The sequence below is a fragment of the Rhyacophila brunnea genome, unplaced genomic scaffold (genome assembly GCF_057557595.1).
Source record: "Rhyacophila brunnea isolate RB1 unplaced genomic scaffold, BYU_Rbru_1.0 scaffold_4, whole genome shotgun sequence".
NCBI classification, from domain to species: domain Eukaryota; kingdom Metazoa; phylum Arthropoda; class Insecta; order Trichoptera; family Rhyacophilidae; genus Rhyacophila; species Rhyacophila brunnea.
Genome location: NW_028233068.1, coordinates 17,451,363 through 17,476,450, shown reverse-complemented (window position 1 = coordinate 17,476,450; position 25,088 = coordinate 17,451,363). Strand labels below are relative to the sequence as shown.

At 34.6% G+C, this 25,088-nt stretch overlaps 1 protein-coding gene across 2 annotated transcripts in view; it reads right to left on the bottom strand.

The window, feature by feature from the left end:
* The window catches only part of LOC147067016 (trypsin-like), a 43,529-nt gene that overhangs the window by 15,982 nt on the left and 2,459 nt on the right, over nucleotides 1–25,088 (bottom strand). Inside the window, exons 1-2 of one of the 2 annotated variants that reach the window (XM_085954447.1) lie at nucleotides 20,434–20,695; nucleotides 4,772–4,875 (exon numbers count right to left, since the gene is read on the bottom strand). In XM_085954447.1, coding sequence (XP_085810573.1) covers nucleotides 4,772–4,875; nucleotides 20,434–20,506 — 177 coding nt within the window. In that variant the 5' untranslated portion in view covers nucleotides 20,507–20,695. Of the gene's footprint in view, nucleotides 1–4,771; nucleotides 4,876–20,433; nucleotides 20,696–25,088 lie in introns of those variants that run through there. The other variant, XM_085954448.1, reaches the window with a different exon arrangement.

Genomic DNA, 25,088 nt, shown 5'->3' with positions numbered 1-25,088 from the left:
GGCCCAAATTGTTTCTATGTTATAAATAAGTAAAACCATCGTATAAATGTCAATTTAAGACTATATTTTGAAGTGCTAGTTTCTAGACACTTTTCCAATTGTTTATCAATCTAGCTGATTTTATTACCCTATATTTTTGTGAATGACAGACAGTTGACAACAATGGTATGGAAAGGTTCTACTCGGTAAAAGCGGAATTGCTTGTCTGCTTAAATATTACGGACTCATCATGTGCAACATTTGTATATTATTGAAATGATAACAGCTTACTCGGAAGGAAATTGGCGTAGGCTGGAAAAAACGAAAAGAAAATACTGAAAAACCCCTGACATATAACCACCCATTTATGAGGGAATGGGACGATTTGGCACCGCGAACTGGCCTCCGCCGATTGGCCTCCAGTAATTGGCCGCCGGTACAATCGGACGCCGGCCCAATTGGACGCCGACCCAATTCGACGCCGACCCAACTGGCCTCCGGGAGATTGGACGCCGCACAGTTGAATTAAATGCGCAAAGGAATAGACGTACGTTACGATTTGTTGGAGTAAATAAGCAAGTCAGTTTAATATGCTTCTATCTTCTCAGTAGGTGTACCTTATACATTTCGCGCTTGACACATTTTTAATATAGATTGAGAAAAATTATTATGCCTGATGATGTTTATTAAAAGAAAATAATTCTTCCCTCGCTAAAACTTAAAGATGTGCATAATCAATTAATTTATTGTCTATACATGGGTACTTATTTATATTTACAACAAATATTAAAAATAATGTTAGATGTTAGATGTTAGAATGAAAATTACATTATATTTCAGCGTTTTATCGACTTAATATTATAATAAAGCTTAAATATGTATATTATTATGCATAAATGCGTATTTTAAGATAGTATGAAATTACAAACAAAATATTAAGTAAGTTATCTGCTAAGTATAAATGTTTCAGTAGTTTGATTGATAAACTACTTAAGTACTGGATGCCGGATGAAATCCCGAAGGCCGAAATCCCGAATGCTGAAATCCCGAATGGCCGAAATCCCGAAAAATGAAAAAATACAAACATCAATAATTGCGCAATTTTTGCAAGAGAGACAAAAACCCATTTTTTGTGGAAATATAAAAAATGTAAAATACAAACATCAATAATTGCGCAATCGTGAGCGCAATTTTTGTAAGAGAGACAAATCCCTTTTTTTCGGAAAATGGGTTTTTCTGATTGCGCAATTTTTTTCAGGAGAGACCATTTTGTAGAACGAATGGATTTTGTGCATCTTACAAAAATTGCGCAATTCACGATTGCGCAATTATTGATGTTTGTATTTTACATTTTTTTATATTTCCACAAAAAATGGGTTTTTGTGTCTCTTGCAAAAATTGCGCAATTATTGATGTTTGTATTTTTTTTATTTTTCGGAATTTCGGCCTTCGGGATTCTGGCCATTCGGGATTTCAGCGTTCGGGATTTCGATATTCGGGATTTCGGCTTTCGGGATTTAGGCTTTCGGGATTTCGGCCTTCGAGATTTCGTCCGGCACCCAGTACCTAAGTAGTTTATCAATCAAACTACTAAAACATTTATACTTAGCAGATAACTTACTTAATATTTTGTTTGTAATTTCATACTATCTTAAAATACGCATTTATGCATAATAATATACATATTTAAGCTTTATTATAATATTAAGTCGATAAAACGCTGAAATATAATGTAATTTTCATTCTAACATCTAACATTATTTTTAATATTTGTTGTAAATATAAATAAGTACCCATGTATAGACAATAAATTAATTGATTATGCACATCTTTAAGTTTTAGCGAGGGAAGAATTATTTTCTTTTAATAAACATCATCAGGCTTAATAATTTTTCTCAATCTATATTAAAAATGTGTCAAGCGCGAAATGTATAAGGTACACCTACTGAGAAGATAGAAGCATATTAAACTGACTTGCTTATTTACTCCAACAAATCGTAACGTACGTCTATTCCTTTGCGCATTTAATTCAACTGTGCGGCGTCCAATCTCCCGGAGGCCAGTTGGGTCGGCGTCCAATTGGGCCGGCGTCCGATTGTACCGGCGGCCAATTACCGGAGGCCAATCGGCGGAGGCCAGTTCGCGGTGCCAAATCGTCCTAGACCCCATTTATGAAGTTTTGACCACATTACATAAAACTGACAACTAGGTACCTACTGTTGAAAATTATTTAAAATTACGCATACCTACTGATGAAAAAACGTTAACATGCATGAATATTGGAAGCAAGCAGGATTAAAAATATTTAAATAAAATTAAGCACAGTGGTAAAAAAATGATTAATGCGATAAAAAGGTGACTTCTTTAAAATAATACAATATCACAACCTTATAATAACACATTGAAATCAGATGTATTTTCTAATACAAGCATAATGTAACAATGTCTTGAATTTCAGGAAACACGAAAAATTACGAATACCCATAAAAATTACACAGATCGGAGGACTGTCTAAAACCAAATATTATTACACATAAATAAAAGTACAAAATAAATGCAACGTATGTTTATACATAAACAGAAGGTTTAATAACTTCGTAAAAAATATAAAATGTTATGTCCTTATTGGAAACTATTTAAATGCCGTGTGTTTTTAGCACATTCGGTAGGTATCTATCTAAAAATACGAAAAATGAAACATTTTGGGGAAAATTCATTCAACTGCGATATTATGTTCACATGTTATCAGGCAGTATTCATATAAAAATACATAGAATTACACTTAATAGTGAAAAATTATATGCGATGTATATGTTAACATTCACTGAATTGATCCAAGGATAACGTCGAAGCCGGTTTTTGACGGTCTTATAAGAAGAAGTTATGCTACACATTAGCTGTCTAATATTATTAATACTGAATATACATAACTTGAAAACACCTCAGATATATTTTGTTGATCATGGCTGATCTAATAAGATCGTATGGCCCTCGACAGAGAGAAACCTCAAATATACCTACCACATTTGAAAAAAATACGACTCCTGACAGGATTAGAACCCCTACACTGGTATCACGCCAATATGCTTTAACCATAACCGAAATTTGATAAGCATTTCATGTATGACCTACTAGTTTAAATTATCGTAATAAGGTAGGAGGCCTGTAGCATAATTATTGCTTAAATTATTTGGCAAGATACCAGTGGATATACGGGTTCAAATCCCGACAGGCGCCGTATTTTTTTTTTACTAAAATTATAGTGTGCATAGAGTGTTGGTTAGTTTTTAAAAATCAATTAAACCCTGCCTAACCAAGCCATACCTACCTAATAGTTTTCGACAATTCGACGATTCGACAAAAATAATGCACACGTCTTTTTCAGTCATACTTATTTATTTTCGTTGTATTAACAATACATAATATTATTACAGATGGTGTTCGGTTAGTTTATTTAAATTCATTAAACCCTGGATGAACTAAACCATAATAGATAAAAAAATATTCTTCAATCTATAAAGTATTCAAAATTATGTAAGTATGATTTAATGGCATAATTTTAGATATTTTATATGTAGATGAATAGATTTTGACTATTATATTATATTATGGCTTGGTTACGCAGGGTTTAATTGAATTTTAAAAATGAACCAACACTGTCTGCACATTGCAGTTGTAGTTCTATGAAAAGAAATACGTATGCCTGAGGAAGTTTAGTAGTTTAGCTATTTATCTCGAATCTAATATGTATATTCATGTATCACTTGATTAAGAACACCAGAAAATTCAGCTAAAAGCGTGAACAATCAGTAATTCAAGTATACATTTACCACAGAAAAAATAGCCCAGTTACCGGTGGAAAAGATAATGTTATACTTCAAGAGATAAGAAAAGTGTAATGTTTGGCCGTAGATAAACAAAGATTTGCATAGTGAAACTAAATATAATGCTTCTAATTAAAAAGTAGAAGTTTTTTTGGCAGTAACAGAGACAGATTAAAGATAATCTTTTACAATTGTTGCGATCCACGCGAAAAAAAACTGTGACGTAAATGAAAATCTGTGATTGGAAATTCAGAAGTAATGTGTTATTTTATGATGTGTTTGCTACACCCTAAAATACTTTTTTATGCAACTGCAGCGGCAAACGGGATCACAGTACCTACTCGGTAATTATTATAAAGGAGAAACGCGACTTGAAATTGATTGCCCCTGATTAAATAAGGAAATCCCAACAACAAAATCCGCTTGAGCCTTGGCTGTGCTAAGCTAATCACCATGACTCCTTATAAAGAAATAATCAATAAAACACTCGACACGTCATGCGTTTTCTTAACGTCAACCAGTTTACGGCGTTTTGGAATCCCGCAAAATATTACCCACAGGGCAGGGCTCGAAATGGATCGGAGCGCCGTTCCGGTTAATAAAATCCCCAAAACTTTCGCTCTGCCTCGTGGAAAAAATAATTTTACTGTCTGAGCTAGATATGCCATATAACACAAAAACTAACACACATTTTTTTTTTATAAAATACACATAAAATTAAATTATAAATTAGAATTAAAACTTTGTTAATATTTTCGTAAAATTATTGAACGCTCCGATTCGTAAAATTTCTCATTTCGATCGCTGACAGGGTGTATGGGAGACGTGGAAAAACTCAATATTTTATATTATAATTGGCGAGTGACAGAGTTTCTTGAAGGTAGGTAGGTACCGCTACGATGGTAGCTATATAAACCACATAAAAAGTAGACATGGGCAAAGAAGAAATAACTAAAAGTTATAGTTACCTGGGGACTTATACTTCTTCTGAGGTCAGCAATGGCTACTGCACATCCTCTGATTTGCATACAGGTTCCTGAAGATCCAGTCCGCGTGTAAATGCAGCCATCGCCTATTTCAGAAATAAGTTTTTTTTAATTAACTGCCATCTTAGTGATTATAAAACAAAAGTAATTGTACATAATACACAATGCACTTGTTTGCTCATACATCATGCATCAGCAATAATTATTATAGGTTCCATGACTTATTTTGTGTACCTACCTGTTTAGAATACATGATATCCATTTACATGACCTTTAATATCCAAAGGCTTCTTCAAGCCATTCTTAGACTTTTTTATAACCATCAACATAATCAACTGAGATCGATCAATCGGTAGGTAAATGGATTCTATACCCAGTGACCGTGTCCTAAAATTTATACATATGGAATTCGCCGTATTACACTTCACCGTGAAATGTTGGATCGGAAATATATATTGATGGACGGTCTATACTATAGACCGTCCAACCTCTTTGGGTCGTATTGTACTGAGATATAATTCATACCTAAATAAAACACGGTTCTTGTCAATTTACAAGATGTCAGCGGCAAACAAATTTTGAAAATAGCCGATATACTGGATTATTTGTTAGGTTAGGTTAGGTTTTCATTCTTGAAGGAACATTATCGTCTTCAATGCACTATTTACATGTAACTCTCCCGGTGAAAGCTCTTTCCATCTATAGGCGGATCTAAGATGCGGACGGGGCATTCTGGTCAAAACTAAAAATCGACTGGAATGGTAGTATTTTGTACACCTTCATCCAACAGAGAATCGATCATTGGTCGGATCATATTCTTTATTTATCGTTGATAGATAATTTAAAACCAGCTATTTTATATAGGTACCTATATATTTTTTCTGAATGTGGTTTTAATTTGTAATGGCGAATTTTGCTTTTCTGGATCCGCTAGTCCTTCCACTCTTATCGACCCCTCTCATCTTTTAAAAATATTAGTCGGTAGGAATACATAAACATTATAGTTGATCGCTTAATTAATATTGATTACAAATAATAATCTAATATAATAGTTTTACTATATTCAACACGTCATAACATCAATTATTGATAGCTTATCATCAATTATCGATGTACATACCAACTTCTATAATCTATAATATTACCAAGTCTCTAGTTATGTTACGTGGTTCGTTGATACTATTAAGTCAGGTGTTATTTGCGTGTTGACTTGTCAGCAGATACTTAGCGCTCGAAATGGAAAAGTTTAGGAATCGGAACGTTCGAAATTTTCTGAAGATAACACAATCACTGCTAACCTTTAATTACCTTTTAATTGCCACATTTTTCAAGCTTTTTTTTCTGTTTCTCCTCCTCACAATAATGCAATATTGAAATAATGCTCTTCTGTTTCCGTAAACTAGTCTCCATATCGAATGCACAAAGAACTATGGGCGCGGGAAATGTAAAAGTGGGGAAAGTAAATACGAGGGGCGGGTTTTAGTTTCAGAAAAAACTGTGGTGACGTAGAAGACTTGATATAAAAGTTGCACTGTACAGACAACCTTTTATAGATCTTTACATCGCCTAAAATCTGCATTTCCGATGTTTTATCTAAATTTTTCGACCTCGACTAGGACCATACGAGAAGGTCACAAAAGGTTAATTACAAAATTCTACCTTCGGCCAAACACCTGGCCATCGTTCGTTGTAATATTATTTGATCGTTTACACGTATTAATTATGTTTACTTGTGTAAGTATAATATTAATGTGATTGTAAGTGGATTGATGCCTAACTCAGAGCTTCCCAATCGATGTGCCGCAAAATATTGTTGGTGCAATACGTAGTGAATAAAAACACACATATTATATTGTACATTGCTGATTGTGCAATATAAATTTATATACTTGATCTTAGGAAAAAATACGTATATTGTGTGTCCCGATATTTAGTGTTTTAATTGCAAACATACGTAAGAATTATTAATACTAGTGTAGTAAGTGACAACTTCTGAGTCTGCTTGTATATGAGTGCCATTATTGTTTCAAGAAAACCGATAATTCTTCGATTTGCCACTCTTTGGGAAGTGCCGCAATTTGATGGTATTTATTTAATAGTAGGTATTTCATATATTTCAACTTTGGATTCAGTTTATGCCGGTAATTGAATTTAATATATATATTTTTTACGGCCCACCCAAGTACTATGCACCCCAACACCCCCGCTTGCCACGGCGCTAAATATATTATACTTCCTTACTTACCCTATGATACATAAAGATCTTTATTAACCCCAACGAATTACATTTGGTTCCTTTTTCAGGTGAAATGAGTAAAATATAGTACCTACCTAATATAAGGGTTTGAATATTCACAACAATATAATACACAACAAATATTATTTATTGAACATACATAATTCTGAAAACACTCATGAGAAAATATAGCCAATAGAAAAAATCTTTTATGAAAAAAGTAAGACCGGGAAGAATCGAGCCCGCGTCTTTTGCATTACCACTATGCTACGACTGCCATGCTTAATTGCGATAGATTTTAACTATTGGCCTTTTTAATACCTGCTCATAAGTGCTCTCCAAATTGAGTTACGGTAGGCGATCGACTTTTGTATTCTAAATTAAAGTATTCACTCCAATATTTTCTGTTATATTATCCTATTTATGTATGTTCAATAATTAGAATGCTACATTCTTAAAATCTTGTGAATTATTCGTTGAATAAAAGAAATAGTTAATTAAAAATATTATTTAAACAGAATGTCGTAACGCTAAAAAGATTGACAAGCAGTGGGCCCTAACTAACTCGTTCTTGATCATTTTCTTGAACATCGTTCTATTGTGAATTAAAACGAGTTTTCAAATCGGTTTCTTCGTGCATGCTAATTTGATTATGGCATTTGCCATTCTATTATTTTCTAGTAATAATCAAACAATGAAGGTCAAGAACAAAATGTTTCGTGCAGATAAAACACAGGTCGAATGATGAACAACGAACGAGGTATAAAATCAGTGGCGGAATCAGAACGGCCAACATCGTCAATAATACGAATGTTAGACTAAATAATGACATATCCTTCCAGGAGAAGTAGGTAATGAAATGAATATCTTCAGCGCCATCTTTAGATTAATCATCGCATCGATTAATTATTATAGCATCGGATTCAATAAATTTATTTTGTTTTATAATATACTCGTACAAGATGAAGTACCCGGCTTTGCACAGGGTCGCTTCGTAGATACATTTATCTTAGATATTTAAAAAAAAATAATAAGTAATTATTTTTTTAATATTAAAATATCTGTGCAATATGGCAATATGAAAATAATTCTAATAGGAGAAAGGTCAAACAAAAGAACACTAAATTAAAGTCGAATCCAAAATATGCAAACGTTGTTAATATAGTATTAATACGAGTATGTAGTAAAAAATTCAAAATTGGATGGAACAAACAAACAAACTTTGTATTTTACATAATACTGATTTAGAAACCTGCGCGGGTGTGCGCACACACTGACAAAAGTTTCATCGCAATCGGATGAATGGTATAGGAACGCATACGAATAGAAGAAGAAGAAGATAGTTGTACTAATTCAGAAACCTTTGCGGGCGTGCGCACAACAACTGATCAAAATTTCTTAGCAATCGGATGAATGGTATAGGAACCATACGAATAAAAGAAGATATACTGAAGAAGAAGAAGATGGTTGTACTAATTCAGAAACCTTCGCGGGTGTGCGCACAACAACCGACGAAAGTTTCATCGCAATCGGATGAATGGTATAGGAACGCATACGGGACAAACATACAAACATACATTTTGAATATCACATTAATATTGGTGACCTCTATCGACTATTAAGAAGAAGTTCAAGGATAAATAAAAAATAAAAAAATGTAAACACGGCCATTTAAATTTATATTTATTAATAATTTTTGTCTATAACCATTGATATTAATTATGTAGGTACTTACTATTACTGATTTCAAGAATTATTAGTGACTAATGCGTCAATTAGTACATTGAGCTACTTTACGAGCTGTTTGTTGGCGAATTTAATAGCGGGCGATTCAGCTACTGCGATTGTGATGATGACACACAAAACTTTCCATTCGCTGAGAAACCACAAGCCAGCGAATATTTTGACAGAACGAAGTTCGTTTTTTTACCGGGAGGTTGCTGCTGCGCTCTACTGCGCAGACGCAGTAGGCCCACACGCCGGCGTGTAGCGTGTAAAGTTGACCGGCTTTCAACTTTTCTCGGTAGATTGTTTACAATTTGCTTGTTAGCTTGTTCAATGATGACACTGGGTGACTTTACAGGCAGATTGTAAATTCGCCAACAAGCAGCTCGTAAAGTAGCTCAATGTAATTGATGCATAAATGCTTTTAGTAGAGGCACTAACAGAATGTAATATTTATGTGTAGTGAATTCTGTGGTTTAGAGGTAAAAATGCTTCTGAGATAATTGCATTTGAAATAAATCGCAATTTAAAAAATACTGTAGATAAGAAGTGTTGTATATTTTTTTATTCTTTAACATTACTTATAATATATTAGAAAGATAGATTCATGGTATTATTGTGAAATACTCAAAGTTTTGAATAAGTAATTTTACGCAGAATTGAAAATGATTTTTTCGATAGAAGCTATTTCTATAAAGTTAAGAAAATCTGTGACACGTGACAAAATCTGTGACACAAAAAATAGTAGGTACCACTTTTTATACAAAGCGTCGGTAATTTTCTACAAACGCATATCTCAAAAAACACAACTTTTCAGGAGAGGTAAATAACAACTTTATTCTCTCAGTTTTTAATTTAGAAATAAATTTTCTTCTATGAAATATCCATTTCGTAGAGTTACACATATTTTCATGAAATAAATGTTATGTTTCTTCAACTTATCACACTATACTTTCGACCGATCAGTCACATTGTCGGAGATACGAGAATGCGTTGCAACTTTACTGTGAATATTACTGCAGTAAACACGTATCTTGGATTAAGAGCTTCGGTATATTTATCTGTTGGAGTTCAGTATTCTGTATACTTACAAACACGTAACTCAAGATACGAGGTTATACTATTTATAAAAGACTTTTATTGTGATACGACTTTTATGTAATTGCTTAAATCTATTATGTTAAGAGTATGTTTTGAGATACGGGTTAGTGGAATATGCGCGTATTGAAATTCTGAATTCGTTACATCAAACAACTCAAAACTGCAAAAAATTGAGATACGTGTTTGTAAAAAATTAGTGACGATAGGGTTTTCTCAATTTCATCAAAACATGAGTTAAGCACTTTTACCCCGCAATTTAAACACTGTTCAAACTCGTGTTACGAGACCGGTGCATGTTGTGTTTGAGTTTGATCATATCCATCTTTAATATAACTACAAGCCGAGCATAAAGTGCGGTGCTAAAAATTGATTTTTTTGGCCTACCTTGAAATATCCCCCCCCCCCCCATTTATTATGTACTGAAATTTATGTTATTTTCGACGGGTGGAAGAAGATTAAGTAATGATATCATATCGGGGGGGGGGGGGTGGTAATAATTGATAACGAGTATTTTATTTGCCGTTGGGATTTCACCAAATACATTAATTATAGAACCTAATTTAAACATTCAACAAAGCACATTTTTATATGACAGTTGTATCTACAGTGTTTATGGTTATGCGATTATTTTTTTACAATAGGCTATATTCCAATACACTACATTTTTACGCATGGTTTTGAATGTGTGAGTGTCTTACGAAAATGAACCACACATTATGGACGGGCAATGGTGTGTGTTGCAACCTTCAATATACCAATATTAATTGAGCGTAAATGCATAAACTGAGAGCAGTTGTCAGTATCCGACGTATAGCGTATTCTTGATACGTGTTTAAGTTTATGTTTATCCCGTATTCTTCCGCACTCTAGATCGGTTGCCTGCTGCTCCATACCCGTTAGGTATTTCAGTTCCCACAGAAAAGAAAGAATCGCGGCGGCTATATTTTAAAGATTGCGTTTAAAATGTTAATATGACGGCCATCGTCTTAGTTAAGTTTAGAATTTAGATAATACTCTCGTCCAACTAACCCAGGTAAGCGAGAAAAAGATAGCTCTGACTTCTTCTACGGGGTCTGTGCATATCTACTACTTGTCAATCGGCGACAAGAATGACTAACTCCAAATTAAAATCAAACAAAAATCTGCTTAATTTGCAAATCGGCGCATAATTATGATGGTATCAGTTTCTCACGAACGTTTTAAAACAGAAAATTATGAAACTTTAGAAATTTTTTAAATATATGCAATGGGAATACATTATAAGTAGGTATCTAGTTGTAAAATTAGAGGTAATATCTGGAGAAGTACTTAACAAATAAAATAATTATACATGTATAAAACAATGCTCATTTTATATGTACCATCATGTTATAAATTACAAAGTTTGCCCGGGAATCAAAGGCTTAGAAATAGCAGACTATAAGTACTTATATAAATTACATTTTAATTTTTCACTACTTTACTTTAAGTACTTCATTTTTAATATTAATACTATCGACCGAAGGTACTTGATGGAATTTGAATTTAAATTCTAATGGATTCAAGCTCTGTACTATTCCATTTAAGTCGTTTTTTGCGACCCGGGTTTCGCCTTTCGGCATCTTCAGGCGTCGTGTACACACTGACAACGAACACTCTTTACTCTACCTTATATAGTAAATCAATACAATAAAGTAGGTAAAAACTCCATTACCTACCTATCTAGTCAGAGGTCACAAAAAATACAACTAAAAAATTATGAATAGTGTCAGTAAAAAACCTAATTAGTAAAAAGCCTATCTTATTAACAACAATACACTCGATAGCATATTATTATAATATATCGTCAACACCTAATAATAGATCATTATTCTTTATAAACAATAAAAATACTACACTCAAGAGGTCAATTCTAAGAAAAATAATTAATGGAGTTAATTAATGAGATATTAGTCTTTAATAATACCTTTACATGATACCTAATTTTATAACATTATTTAAAAAAAAAACTATACACGTAAACTCGCTTAATATAATATATAAAACTCACCTAATATAATATGTATGTATATACACACCTATACATACATAAATCCTCATCCCTACATTATCATACATACATATGTCAAACCGACATTTTATTGTATTAACACAGTTGGTAGATTATTAAGAGACAATAAAGACTCCATAGAAATTAAAAATAAATCCGGTATTTACAAATTAGAGTGTAACACCTGCTCCAAATTTTACGTTGGTAAAACTACGAGGAACCTAAATATTAGAATTTCAGAACATTTAGCAGCCCAAATATTGGAGAAAAAAATTTTATTAAAAAAAATCACACGTTTGACATTGAAAAGGGTGCAAAACTACTTCACAGTAATACGGGTGATTATAAATTATTCTACCAAGAAATATTAGAAATAAATAGAGCACAGTTGCAGAGCTTACCTATCTTGAATGATCAACTTAGCTTTCCTAGTAGCCCTTTGTTATATCCTATATGATGGTTTACATAATATGAGACTATACTATGGTCAATGTTATTGACACAAAATTTATTTATGTATGTATGAGGATTTAGGTATGTATAGGTGTGTAAACTAAGCGCTTCAATTATAGTATTTGTACTATAATTTTGGCCCGGGTACTATGTACGATATAAAAAGGGTAAAGTATGCTCAAAATACTATAATTTTGAATATCGGTTGTACTAAAGATTTCATTTCTACATTTAAAAAATAAGGCAAAACTACTATAATTTCGGTATTTTCGTACAATAATTTGGTGGGAAGTACTACTCTAATTTCGTAATAGAGGAAAATTTATAGAACCGAGAAAACAAAAGTTCTTTGAGAGATAAAAAAAATCCTCGAAACGAAACAGATTTTTTCAGATTCGCCGGTGATTTTTTTTTTTGACCGGAAGAGATAAAAAATATGACTCTGAAATTCACCATTACGATTTTTGTGATAAACAAAAACCTATAAGTACTTACTTACATCTTTAACCGGACGGCAGAAATGCCAGAAACATTTTGTTATGGTCATTTCTAGGATTGCAATACCGAATGAAAATACCAATACCGGTATTTCGGTATTTCCTATTGAATACCCATATTCGTGAAATATATGGAAAAAAACAGAAATATCTACCAATAAATATAGATATAAAAATCTCTTTAAAATATTAATATTTTATTTTTATTATTAAATAGGTAGGTACCTGCATATTATTTTATATGACAACTTTTAAAATAGGTAAAGGTAAGATATGGTAGAGATGCTGATGTTTACTAATACCCAGTATTTTTATCGAAAATGTGTTTGTTTTAACAATTCCATCGATTCCAAGCGATTTGCCTATATCTTCAACCGGCTTAAATTCTCGGTTTGCCTTGCCTTCGCCATAACAGAGTCAATCTAAAATGTGATAAAAAATAACTTACGTGATGAATGCTTCTTCAATGGCAATTTAATGGCGCAATGTAATGATCAGATAATTCAAAAACCTTCTGGCTGATGAGAATAATTTCAAAAAAGATTGTCCTTGTCAAAGGCTGAGAATGTAATCTAACCAAGCAAACGCATAATAAGAACCTACAAAATCTTAACACTAATCCGGTTCTCACATCTAAACTCGCCCGTTTGCCGCACAGCCATAAATCAAACCTTCCAAAAACGGCGATCTGGTGTTGCATATGAAGACCGCGCAGATCTACCTAGCGACAGTCGCACGTAACCTTCTAAACGTGTAGATATTTGGATACGGCAATCGGCGAGCTGATATAGGAATGACCAATTCGTAGGTGCTTGTATGCGACTTAGCGTTTTTGACTCGGAGCCTGAAGACGGACGAGAAGCATGCAACTTGTCGATTGCAACAACAGATGTTTTCTTCAAACTACACAGTCGCATTCGACCAATCTGCGGAGCTCCATTTGGCAATGTGTGTTTTATACATCTATTCTATACACGAAGCTGCTATCGGCGTCTATCGACGGTAGTTTATCATATTATTTATGTATTGAGGCGATTAATTGAAACAATGAATTAGTAGTTGTAATAATTATTACAATAAGTACTATGTTTCAACAGCACCTCTCTTGGCTGTGTTAACTTTAGAGCGAGATAGACAGTTTTGACTGTTTAGACGGCTAACTTATTGTAACAATTAATTATAATACCTCAATACATAAATATGATAAAGTGATCATATTTATCACTTTGGATAAGTCGATAATTATAGAATAGAGTGAATAGACCCAATGAAACAGTAAACATAAAATCGCGAGGAGACATCCGTGGGCGAATCTGGGTACAAACGCGGTTGGACGCAACATTCACCAGTTTCACCACAGTCGTGGCAACATAAAAGTTGTGGTCGAGATTGCATATTGTGGTAGGTCTAGTGGTAAGGATGAGATAACATTGTCTACTTTGCAAAATATGTATGAATAATAAATGATAATAATAAGGAAAAATAGGTATGTCAATATAATAAACAGATTAAGTAACACTATATTAGGAATAATAATTAATATTTACAATCGATTAGCCTGGTGATTAATAAATTAGGTCATGAGGTCATCAATAGTATAAATTTATTATGTGGCTACCTAGTACCTACCTATAAGTACAGGTAACCTCCGTTTAGGTTTCCTCGTGTCCGGAAACTTGTGCGTAGGTATGCAGTTCGCCGTATCACACTTCACCGTGAAATGTTTTATAAAATTGGAAATATATGACTGTATATTAAGACGATACATCAGTGAAACGGCAAATAATTTACAACTATAGGCGCGACGAAATTTTGGACTCGCTGGCATTCGGAGAGCGAATGTCGAGGTGTGAATACGTCAATTTGTTTCGTGATGGCGACGGGGTTATTAATTCTTAAATCGTGTAAAGATGACTAACAACGTTACCCATTTACTTGAAAAAGAAAACATGTCAATGCATATATTATTATTGTTACTAATATAATAATTAACAGAACATTAAATGGACGCATGTTGGATTTATATGACAAATTATATTTCGTTCGGCATGCGTCATTTGCACCCGCGACCCATAATCCACGCATCGCCTAGCCACGATATTTTTAGACCATGCCTCAACTGAGATATAACCTTAAAGACCGTCCAACCTCTTTGGGTCGTATAAAGTACTGACGTAAAATTCATCACTGAATAAAACATGTTCTTGTCGGCTTACACTTTACAGGAAGCCAGCAGCGAACAAATTTTGAAAATAGCCAATATACTGGATTATTTGTTAGGTTTTCATTCTTGAATAATTCATGAATTTTGTCAAAAATCGGCTATGAAAATTGAATTAATGTTCATATTGAATCTAATAAAATTGGAGATTGTATACTATAAGGTCATCTCTTTCCGTTAAGAAAGCTCACGGCGAACTGTGCCACGGTTTTCTACACGGTCGCCATAAGCTAAATTTCGCGATCAACGTGGATTTGAAAAACAAAACAATTTAAAGTAAGAGATAATATAGACTAAATAAAAATAATTGCAAAATAAACGTCATACATACAATAAAAGTATATTCTATACAATAAACTGACAAAAATAACATGTTCCGCTTTGCAAAAAAAAAATCGAAATAGCTAATCTCTGCAATTATATACTTACAAAAATATCGAATAACTTAAATACACGAAATAATTTAGAAACTATGTACCAAATACATTATTTTTTTAATGAATTCAAATATGCACTCTTAGCATGAAAATTTTTTTTGGCCACGTCCGATCCTAACAAGATCATAAATCCACAGAGTGGAGGTTTGTATTTTGTGGATGTCATCGGATTCCTGTAACCCAGATCTCAATTATAATATTATTATTTATTAAATATTCATTTTTCACGCAAATTCAGTCAATAACTACATATATATAATATGATTTCGAAGTATTATGAAATAGCGGATCTGCAATTTTATAACATTGCGAATTAATATTACTTATTTGATAATAATTTCAAAATATTATTTCATAGTGTAAATAGCAGGTCAGAATCAATTGGACATCTCACTCGATTACAAGTTTCCGTCAAAGACACATCGCACCGAACTACCGTTATATTTATTATATTGCGTCGATTGTACCATTGTAATTATTTGAAACAGTACCTAAATAAAATATCGCCTGCTCCATCATCAATAACAACCATGGCCCCCATAAAAGGGAGGGGAGCTGATAGGGATCTAGCCTGGGAGCCCGGGTTCAGAAGGGGCCCTGCGTGGTGAGTCGACCAGGTAAATGAGATAAACACACATCACAAATTCACTCTAATAGTAAAAAAAATAAAATTATGTGGTTGTACAATACAATTATGAATTATTGTGTATCGATACTCGACAACTCCATAATTCAAATGGATGTATTAAAGTATACAAAAAAATACTACAATATACACATTAATTTTACCGCGTACACTATTTGGAAAACGCTACTGTAGAGCGTCATACTGCCTTTATCCTTAGCGATAGGTAGGGGGCCAAAGATTTTAGCCTGGGGGCCCGCTTCAGGATGTGGGGGCCATGCTAACAACTTTTACCGTATCTCATCTGAAATACCTATCATCCGCCGAACGAAAGAATACCACATATTATTAATCAGATTTTTGTTTTTACGAGAAATGAATTTTAGCCACTTGCTCAATCTATTAGGTCCATACTCTGACTCATACACAAATTGAAAAACAATATGCGTACTTGCCAGACCCAGGATTCGAACCTGGGATCCACAACGACATAGTCTGATGCTTAAGCCACTCGGCCACCGTGGCAAACATATTATAAAATTTTAAAAATAATGATAAGATAATAATAATATTAGATCGGTCTTCGGCGTGAACAGTCGTGTCTTCAATAAATTTATTTCTCCCGTCTAAATACAAATAATCACTTACGTTAATTAGTTATTTCGCCCGTAATCATTATAAGTCGTTAAATTAGTGTTAAGCTAGTTTTTGGTGCTTCGTAATAATTAATTGTTAACGCTATACAAAGTGTTTCGATTTAGTGCATCTTATATTTATTATAATAATTATTTCGTAGTTTATAACCAAACGGGATAGTTTAATATTGTAATCGTGTAATTTCTTATTATTATGGATTAAGGCAGCAATTTAATAACGCAATGTGTGTTAAGTTATAAGGACCTACACTCCGGTAAAATCAAGTGCTCTTGCAACAACCTATGTACACTTAAGCCGTATTACAGCAGCAACATATGTAACGTAATATGCCACTCAAGCGAACCCCTCCTCATGTGGAATCGCTAGCGGACATTCCAGGCCCTGCAAACACTGATTCTGGAATCGGAATACGCGTCCACGAGCGGTCAAAAAAGGAACGCTCGCCGAAGAGCCCTAAATCACAAAAAGATAAAAGATAAGGCCTCTACCGCTGAAGATGGATAAAGAGAGTCAAGCAGCAAAGAACAAAACAAAGAAGTCACCAGCCTGCACCCCAGGGTACGTTTGATGTAGAAAGCGACTGCAGCGTGGTTATAGATGCAGCAGTATCGGACACCACAACCGACCCTGACAATAATGTCATCTACGATGACATTCAAACGTGCTTACAGGAAGTCTACTCCTCCCTTTGAGGCAAACAGGCAGAATCTAAAGAAAAGCTATATAATGCTCTCCTAAGCCTTTCCGAGGCCGTTGTAAGGCAGAATTTATGCATGGCCAAGCTGGAAATTAAAGTTGTAGCGCAGGAATGCGAGATTAATTAAAGGCCTGCAGATGCAACTTTGTGACAGACAATCAAATATCGAAAACCAAAACCTGGCCATTGCTGATTTGAGAGATCAGACGAAAACTCTCAAAACTCCCACTTTACAAATCCACATGGAGCCTACTATCACTGCCCCTCCCCCCTATTACTACCACCTGGGCTACTGCACTAGGAAGGTGTGCATCGCCCGGCAGCAGCGCCATTCACGGCACCTGCCATCACCAAATCAGCATTTCCTTCGCTGTTGCCGCTAGCACCAAGGCCTGGAGTCCTCTTCTTCCCTACGGGAGAAGGAGAGAAACAGTCGGAAACGACAAGAGAACTCACCAAGAAGTCCCTAATAATACCAGGGATATTGGAGTACAAATAACGCCAATAAGAAACATCAGAAACGGTGGTGTTATCGTACATCCCCGCTCTGAGGACGAGGCCAAGCGTATCGTCAGCGCTCTGGGGACTTCTGAGATTGCCCTGAGAGTTGGACTGGCGAGAAAAAAGCAGCCTCGCGTTATCATTTTTAATATGCTGGCTGCAACTACAGAACCCCCAGCTTCGGGAGGCGATTTACAATTCTACGAGAGAGAAATTATAAATACAATCATGTCATATATTATATTTATATACAATTCAAAATGATTCAAAAGTTTGTTCGTAAGTAGATGCTCGTATTACTATCTGATAAAAGTGATGACTGATAATAATGACAGCGTTATGATCAGATATTTGAAACCAATCAATATCAAATCAGTGGTCTTATTGAATCTAATAAAATTGGAACATTACTGTCTGCGAACAATGTGTAATATTTTGATCTCTTGGTTATAAATTTGATTTTGATGTTGATTTGATGTCTTTCCGGTACACCGGCTTACGGCAAATTTCAATACGTATAATTTACATTTGTAACCAATTCAAACGAAACCTATTAAATATTTATTGTGAGAGGTATATTTCATCTTGTCAACAGAAATCCTGTTGTTTGTTGGTTTATCCAATGTTATTCTCAAGGAGTTTCAAAATAACTGTTTAGATTAATTAGTATGTGTTTAACTAGCTACTAGACATATACATCACATCACAGGCTCTTAAACTTTTTTCATCCTCAATTTCTTTTCCACCAGACAATCTATCAGTGGTATAGTAATAAATGAAATAATGTCGAGTCGCCGTTTTTTAAAATCTTAATCACCCCTCCCCCACTTTTTCTAAAGTACGTGTTTCAATACTTCGAACATTCTTAAAATAATGACACCGATCATAAGTGTTGCGCACATACTTATCTGCCGAACGTAAACATGCGGGACTACCGATCCATGTCCAAAACTATCCTGCACCAACTACCTGACTCGCAACCTCTAGTTGTTGCCGTTTGCGCGTGCCCAATGTGAATTGGACTGACTAATCGTTTATGATGTATATGAATGGGTATACCTATGCCCACGATCATGACCCTCTCAACCTGAAGTGGACTCCCAGGCCAGGATTTTTGGCGGGCTAACCTACCTATCGCTGAGGTTAAAAACAGTATAATGTTCTAAAGTAGTGTTTTCTAAATTTACATGGGAATTATCATTTAGTATAACATCCACGGTGGCCGCGCGGCTTAAGCGTTGGACTATCACGCCGTGGGTCAAAGGTTCGAATCCTGGGTCTGGCAAGTACACATATTCTTTTTCAAATTGTGTGTGAGTCAGGGTATGGACCTAATAAGTTGAGCAAGTGGCTAACATCCATTTCTCGTAAAAAAAAAACAAAATCTGTTAATACAAACCTCTACTCTGTGGAGGTCCATATGATCCTATTAGGATCGGACATGGTCGGAAAAAAATATCATCATCATAATACATCAAATTGCAACACATAACTACATATTTAAAATAATGAATAGCTTTGAAATAAAGTAGCGCGAAAGCAGGCGACTTTTTTATTATTCTAGTAAATTTATTATGTGTGTTATTCTCACTTAGTTGGTCTATCTGCCATACCGGGCATCTTCTATGCCCGGGCCACCAGGCTAGAGCCTTGACAACTCCCCTCTTGTAGGGGCCATGCCCACAATGACCAAACGACTTATAATGTCGTGGGCGCCAGATTCGAATCCTGGGTCTACCAAATGAACATATTCTTTTTAAATTTGTGTCGTTATCGTAAAAACAAAAATGTGTTACGACATTGTCAAAAGAAGAAAGAATATCTATTTCAGTTTCCAATTTTGTCAAAAGTTAAAAATAACAAATACATAATTCTCTATATTCGCGTAATTCAAATTTATCGTGTGTACCATAACATTGATGAGAACTGTTTTCACTACACTACACTACACACTCACTACTCTGTAGTTAGTGCAACGTTTTATGATCTAAACGAGCTAAAACGTCTAGCTTTTGCATTTCTATTTTATTAATCGAAGGCAGCTCGCTCATTACGCCGTCAGATTTACCTTAACCTTATATCTATAAGGGTCAAGAGGCGAGCGAGGAGTCAGATAATGCATTCGAGTCGCCCTGTCAGCGTGCGACCTAAGCTAGTCTGGAACATCTTACCAATAATTCGAAAAACCGCACCACTTTCTACATGTATAATTTTACAAGCTGCAATCGAGTAGGTTTTCTTGATTCAATATTATGTAAAACAAAAATTCTAAAACCAGAGATATTTTGCAACCGCTAGTTTTAGAACTACTGTTAAAAAATAATTAGCAGCGTGACTTGTACTTGCGTTACAACATCTTTTTTCTACATAATTCTAAAGTTTACACATTTTCCGTCCGATAATTGTTATATAAACTATAATAATACAGTATGTAGGTAACACAATAATAAAGTTTTTTTATATACCTTCTTCTTGTGCAATTGTTGACGATATCACCAGAACGATAAAACATAATAATTGTTCTTTTATTTTCACCATTTTAGATGCATCCAGTCGATGCAATTAATTGAATAAATTAACACACACCGAAAAGATAAAAAAAAACACAAAATCGTGGTATTTCCATGTATAAATAGACGTATTTAAAAACTTGTTTAACTTGTATATGACATGTAGCTGAAATCATCCGACAAGACACCCGCCCAATGCCACTATCTAGAAGCTAATGACGATGACCGTTGACCACTGACTTTGGGTTACAGGAAAAAATGCGAAATATTAAATTATTATTATTATATATGCGATAATGGCCGTAATGTCTGTGATGTTCTGGTGAAACTACGTAAATTAAAAATAATATCGTTTAATCACTCGTAGTATGTAGGTATTTCTGTTAGATAGTCGCAATTATTAATAACAATAAATATAACTAAATTAAAAATATTTGTACCTATCTACATTTTTATTTTTATTAAATTATGTCATTTTATGGTTCTACAAACTGTTGTGGATATTGGTCGCCTTCTAAGGAGGTTTCGTACTTAACAGATTTTTGAAGTTATACTTCTTTTGGCGCGTTTGGTAAATCAGATCAGAGTGTATTTTTACATTTAAACGTCAGAGTGACAGTTGGCACATTAACAATAAAAACAACGAGAAATCATTGTATAATTAAGTAATATAAGTTAACGTGTATAGAAATAAACCAACGGTGTTCCAATAAGCGGTCCTTATTCTTGAGTGTGTAATTTAATAAGATAATTAAGAGCTAGTCAAAGAATCTAGTTTATCACAAGTTTTGTTTCACCAAAGAAGTATAACTTCTAACGCGCGTACATATTTAAAGAGAGAAAAATCGGCATTAGTCACTTGCTCAATCAATTCTCAACCAATTGGTTCCATGCTCATGTGAATTTCCCAGACGCTGTTTTCAAACGCGTAACCCACGACTTCAGAGTGACATACCGTTACCGGCGGCACGTTATTAAGGGCGGCAAGCGAAGGAACGGATACGAACACAGAAAAAATAATAAATAAAATTCCGATAGGTTATATACCAATACAGTACATTTTGACGCAGGGTTTGGATATGTGAGTGTCCTACGAAAATGTACCACGCATTATCGATGTGCAATAGTATGTGTAAATATACCAATATTAAATGAGCGTCAATGCATAAACCGAGAGCAGTTGTCGGTATTTGACGTATGACGTATTCTTGACACGTATTTAAATTTATCCCGTATTCTTCCTCACTTGAGATCGGTTGCCTGCTTCTCGTTACCCGTTAGGTATTGCAGTTCCCATTATTTCAGAGTTCCCTGGATATGAATATTAAGTTGGAAAAGTGGTTGGTGGTTTTCCGCGAAGCAGACAACGCGGTCGCTTCATTAGAAAGTGTCGAGATTTTGGTTAAAAGAATATTAGAACCATGAAAAGTCCTAGCAACCTATCCTATTTTCGTATTGTAGGGATCACTCAATGGCGGTTATCGTACTGGATAAAACTTCACAGGGGGGCTTCCAAGCTTGTTGGCCCCTAACACGTTGAACGAATAACAAAATAGCAAGGTCTACCAATCTGACAAATTTGCAAACAATTTGAGAGTAAAAGGGGGCAGCATTCTGCCTAAGGGCTTGCGCAGACAGAGAGCGGTCAGGCGGTCTGCGTTCCGCGTTCGGAGTTCTGCGTTCTTTGTACTGTATGGACTTCATACTGTATGGGTACACAGCCGGCGGTCAGACCACGCCGGTCAATTGGAACGCTAGCATTCTAGAGTTCTATTCCCGGAATTACAAAGAACGCCGTACCTCCCGTCCAGTCCCGTCATAGGAATTTGAGCAGTCACACAACATAGAGCAAAACCACACGGGGGAGTGAGTACGAAACAGCGGTGCTTTCTCACTTCCACTCGCAGTCGGAATATAGCGGTCTCGCATTATGCAGCGCTTGTGTCAGTACAACGTTTGTAAACAAATGGAACGCTTATTGTTGACCGCCACCTGTCTGCTGTCCCTGAACGCTAGCGGTCAACGGTCGGTTGAACGCAGAACTCCGACCGCTCTCTGTCTGCGCAAGCCCTAAATGGCGACACTTTGTCTATGGACGCCACTGCGACTTCATAAAGGGAAACTTTACTTAAAATACGCGCATCCGTGCGTGAAGCTATTGAAAAGGTCAGGTTTATTGTTTTATTGATAATAATTTGTTACTAAATAGGTATTTATTTTCTTATTCTACTTCAAAAAACATAAAAAAAATAGATCAAATTTAATGATAATCGAATTTGACATCTTCTCAATGTTGGTTGTATACATATATCGGCCGATCGATAGCTTAAGGCAGAGGTTTCCAAACTTTACGTTACTACGCCTCCCTTTTAAAACAATCCAATCCTGGCGCCTCCCCCTTTATTTCATTAAATACATTTTTACACAAAGTGATTTTTTATACTAAACGGGCTTGATGTATGGATTTCATTGCATCTAATGCAGAAAATTCCGTTTCGCATAAATATGATGTTACGAATGGTAGCACTACCTACTTGCATTGCTTTTCTTGACAAAGTATTTTACTTATTATTCTTCAGTTCGATTCAACCAAAATTGAACAAAGGTTTTTGTTTCCATAGAGCCATTTTTATTAGTTAGGAAATACACTACAAATAATTATAAAATAAAATTCTTCATGTGAATTATCATCAATCACACACACACACCACACAATCACATCAAATTGTATCACACAGACACATATATTATAACATGTTAATATTCTGCAACCAACCCAGACCACAGGCGATTTTTTTTTTTTTTTTTTAACTAATATAACGAATTTGTGGTGTGTGTGTTTATCTCACTTAACTGGTCGATCCAGCAATGTAATGTACTGCTTTGCATACTATGTTTTAAAAAATATTACGTAAATGGGAATAAAAAAAAATAAAAATTGAATTGTTACTTTTCTTATGACTAAATAACTGATATTTAAAACCATTATTTATTTGTTTTATTTGAAAAAAATATATCATAAAATCAAAAAAAAAAACACCTGAATGGGCACTGGTTGATAAAAAAAACCACCATAAATTATAGTTTTCCAAATTTCTGATAGATATTTTTTATTTTTATATTGAAATTGTTTTAAGATATGAAATATCTGATGCAAAATGGTAGAGATCGGTTTGAAATGAAGAAAAAAATGCTTTGCCCTATAAAGGGTTATTGGATTGACTAAATAGATACAGACTCATTTAGAATCTGCGGGAGTGTACGAACCGGGTGACCCAAAACAACTATACCGCGCGAGCGAAAGTTGAAACCAGACCACGGAGCCATCGTACATCATCACAAAGTTCAGTGTCTGCCACTCTGTTTCATCGCCCCTACCCGTAGATCTGACCTCCTCATCTTCCCCTGGTTCATTCATAAATATAATACGAAGGCCCCTTTATTCGAATACAAAGGCCTCCTATATTATATCGAGCACGATACCGGTATCCCGTGTAAAATGGGCCTTAATTAACATATAAATTTAGGACTCTAAAACGACTGGAGCATTTTGTTCGTATAATTTATACCATGCTTAGAAACCTTCATATTTTTTTCTATACAATAAGTTTCCACCGAGTATTAAAGTACAGTCAAGTGGTGGTTAGGTACATATTTAATGTAAGATTTTTTAGATTTTAAAAACCTAACATTGTGGCAATATGTAACTTTTTGATATATTGAAACTTTTTTGATAATGTGCTTAAGACCGCCACTTCTTTTGGCAGTAATATTCTATGCCTTCCAGATAAATTGAACTAACTAACCCACACAAGTTTAGTTGAGTCAAGAATTAGTTGTTATAACTTATTATAACTTATCATTGTAAATTATGACGTGTTTTTTTTTTTTAATATAGCATTATTCAATAAAATAACAATGGAATCCTATTTTACTTCTAGATCTGAGGTCAAGTACGTGCGTCTTGGATCTCCAGAAGTAAATGCTCCACTCGACACAAAAATGCTTTTCAATGTTGCTCAAGTTGTAGAACATCCAGATCGTTCTGGTCAAAATCCTCCACAGCAGTACAATGATATTGCTCTGCTTAAACTTGATAGAGAGTAAGTTACATAATTGTTTAATAAATTATAAAAACTTCGTTGATAAAATCGTAGCTATACTGAAATCGCTTGCACACTAACAAAAATAACTACGATATGAATATAATATAATGCCTAATGTATTGCAGTACATATCTCATAGCCCCACAAAGGAGGAGCTGACAAAGCTCTAGCCTTGGGGCCCGGCGTAACGGATTGACCGGTTAAGTGAGATAAAAACAAATCACAAATTTACTCTCATAATATAAAAAATTAGCCTGCGGCGCTACTTTCTTTCTTATAATGAGAATCCTGTCCGCCCCCTTTGTGGGGGCCACGAAGTAGGTACTACAATACATTAAGCATTATATTCGATTGATATACATGATAATTCACGTATATCAATGTGTAGAATTTGGGAATCACTACTGTAGAGCATCACACTGCCCTTAACCATGACGATAAATAGGGGCCCGTGAAAGATCCTGGCCTGGAGGCCTGCTTCGAAATGTGGGGGAAACGACCTAC